Source organism: Babylonia areolata, chromosome 1, assembly GCF_041734735.1.
Source record: "Babylonia areolata isolate BAREFJ2019XMU chromosome 1, ASM4173473v1, whole genome shotgun sequence".
NCBI classification, from domain to species: domain Eukaryota; kingdom Metazoa; phylum Mollusca; class Gastropoda; order Neogastropoda; family Buccinidae; genus Babylonia; species Babylonia areolata.
The window spans coordinates 98235987-98239167 of NC_134876.1; the positions used below are offsets into that span (position 1 = coordinate 98235987).

General features: G+C 47.1%; 1 protein-coding gene across 2 annotated transcripts in view; it reads right to left on the reverse strand.

Annotated features, from left to right (window-relative positions):
- Positions 1-200: 200 nt before the first annotated feature.
- The window catches only part of LOC143294464 (UDP-glucuronosyltransferase 2C1-like), a 9810-nt gene continuing 6829 nt past the window's right edge, over positions 201-3181 (reverse strand). For both annotated transcript variants that reach the window (XM_076605890.1, XM_076605891.1), the window contains exon 2: positions 201-2090. In XM_076605890.1, the coding sequence (XP_076462005.1) occupies positions 472-1995 (1524 nt within the window). In that variant the 5' untranslated portion in view covers positions 1996-2090 and the 3' untranslated portion in view covers positions 201-471. The remainder of the gene's footprint in view (positions 2091-3181) is intronic.

A 3181-nucleotide genomic window follows, 5' to 3' on the forward strand; every position in this document is an offset into this window, starting at 1 on the left:
GTGTGTGTGTGTGTGTGTGTGTGTGTGTCTGTGACAGAACTATTCTCAGTTGTCTCAATCGGGTTTATCATTAGACATCGCATCAAGTACAGTATCGTAATTAGTCAGAACGTGTTTCACTGCTGGATTATATCAGAGAGCGCTTTCTGAGTATTATATAAAATATGACATCTCATTTGGCATGGAATATATCACACACACACACACACACACACACACACACACACACACACACACACACACACACACACACGAGCCTGTTTATACAGGCACACATGCAAACACTGCTGAAAGACCTTTCACGCACATACGAACACACAAGCACGTGCATGCACACACACACAATCACACACACACAAACACACACATACAACACACACGCACACACACACACATCCAAACTGGTATGACAACCCTGATCAGTACACTTTCCCTTTAGATGAGACGTGTAAAGTATCCATGGAAAGAGGGTCATTCCACCTTTCGTTTCTGCTTTCGGAGACACAGCCATTTTACACTGAAATAGCAGCACATGCAAAATACAGATATCGCAACAAAAACTGTTCCCATGATGATGATCAGAATATCAAGTCCGATAAACTGATAATAGGGCATATCGTGCGCAGCTGAGCGCATGTGAGCACCGCCATATTTCATCACGTGATCTAACCAGAACGCTGCCCTTTCCTTAGGAACGCCAAACTCAATTCGGAACAGCTCCGAGGCCTTGCTGATCGCTCGCTTGTAGCGCTTCTCTGTGGCCACTTTCAGCACGGCTCTGGCCAGTTCTTCTGCTGTTGCTGTCCTCAGGTCAACTGTTTCTGAAAAGCCTTTAACTTGGGCACGTTTGGCATTGTAATCCTGATCAACAAACATGGGCGCCGCCACAATAGGCACGGCATGGTAGAGGGCCTCATACTGACCGTTCTTTCCACAGTGACTGAAAAACACCTTGGTGTTAGGGTGACCCAACAGGTCGTTTTGTGGAATCCATGGTGCTGTTATGATCTTGTCTGGATCGGGAGAGGTTAGGTTTGACCTGAAAATTGATTTCAGAGGCAGCTGCAATAACATCTGCAAAACCTTGTCGCCAAGATCTTTAGGAAGGCCGAGGACGTAGCTGCCAAAGGTCACGATGACCACGCCCTGTGTGGCACTGTCCATGAAGGACTGGAACCTGGGGGGCAAAGGTTTGGCGGGACCTGTGGCAGTTCCGCCGATCAGCTTGACGTTGGGCATGCTGGGTCTGGGGTAGTCCAGGATGTGGTCCATCTCCACCAGCCACATCTCCGCTCGGGCCACCAGCATGTTCAGCTGGAGGGGCGGCATTTCAGGGGCGTAGGTGGAAACCACGTGAGTGCTTTGGAACTGGTGGTCAATCAAATATGCCAGTAGGAACACGAGTGTGTTCTGCAATTTCTCAGCTGTGTTCATCCGATCAGAAAAAGGAAACAGTGGTATGGGTGTCACTACTGGCGAAAAAGGAACTCTCTGCCCAATAGGATCATACGCACTCCCGACATACGCAAACGGGACTCCCAGACGGTAAGGAATCACAGTCAGTTCTTTGAGAAGAACATTATCAATGATAAAAAATTGAGCCTTCAGCCTTTTTATCTCTTCAAAAAATGTTTCATTCTCCAGAAGTGTGTAACAGAACTGTTTCATTTCTTCCATAAAATGTGGAACATCTATGCTCTCTGCTCTGAAGTATGGATCCCGAACCATAGAAATGGTATGTTCTTCCACGTTGCTATCAGGCGAGTACTCAACAATGCCCAAATCAGACGTGTCCAGCACGCCTTTGGCCACCATGAAGTCTGGCATGGTCATCCAGACCTCATGCCCCAACTTGCGGAGTTCACGTGCAATGTTGATTTGGTATTTGGTGTGGCTGGTGTGAGGCATGGGGATCACGAGCACCCGTTTGCCTTCCACTGCCCACCACGACCTGCGGGCGATCATGAGGAACAGCAGTGTCGACAGCAGCATCATGCTGATCCCTCAGTGTCGACGCTTCGTTCGTGCAAGGATGTTTCCTAACTTCAGTGCCAGGAGAAGGGGATCCAGCAGCAATGGATGCCGGTGTCCTGAAATCACAGAACCACATCAGTCACATAAGTATAATTAAATTACCAAAACGAATACATATATATACTGCATAACTGCCTTGCTGGACAATGACTCTTAAAATAATTTGCAACACTTGACACCACCCTCCCCAACACTCAGCATCCCCACTGGAATGTTAGGGGTGACTGTTAATGGTAAACGTTATCCCGGGCTTCTGGGAATTCTGCGACAGAAATTTGTTAATCTCTCTGGTTTTTCTCCTTTCCTTCCTTTTGTATCACCGTACCTAGTGCTTCTCAGGACCACGCTCCTTTCTGCTTCTGTACGAAATGGTTTTCTGTATGTTATGTTTACGAGGCTGCTAGCTGCCCATCCTTCTGTCCTACTTGTACGTCTGACCCGATTTTTTTCCAGATATGGCGAGGGGGTATGTGTATGCCCACTGTGTATTTTATGATCTTGCTTCCTTGGTGGTGGTAAGTTTGGCGGACTGTGTGGCGCGTTTGGCAACGCCTGACATTGCTGGTTATGGAGTTTAACGGAGCACTTGCAGTATCACGGACTGTTCCTTGTTTTATTTGAAGACAAAGGAACCCATGTCCTTGTCTCTTTTCGATTTGGGGTCTGTCTTTTTGGTATGTTCGTCCCTGATGTGATCTGAAATGTCGGGGTTGTGGGTACGGGTAGGGTTGTAAGCAATGATAAATAAATCAATTGGTTTGATATCAAAAGAGCGCCTCAGAGAGCGTGTGTGCGTGTTTGGCCACATGCCTGTGATGATATTATTTTGAAATCAAATCTTTGTTTTGTTTTTAAATCAAATATGCATTAAACAAAAACAGGACTAACCAAACAAAGGTTGTTGAGATGATCAGAACATCAACTGAGTCCGATAAACTGGTAACGGTGTATCTTGTGCAGCTGAGCGCATGTGAGCACCGCCATATTTCATCACGTGATCTAACCAGAACGCTGCCGTTTCCTTAGGAACGCCAAACTCAATTCGGAACAGCTCCGAGGCCTTGCTGATCGCTCGCTTGTAGCGCTTCTCTGTGGCCACTTTCAGCACGGCTCTGGCCAGTTTTTCTGCTGTTGCTGTCCTCAGGTC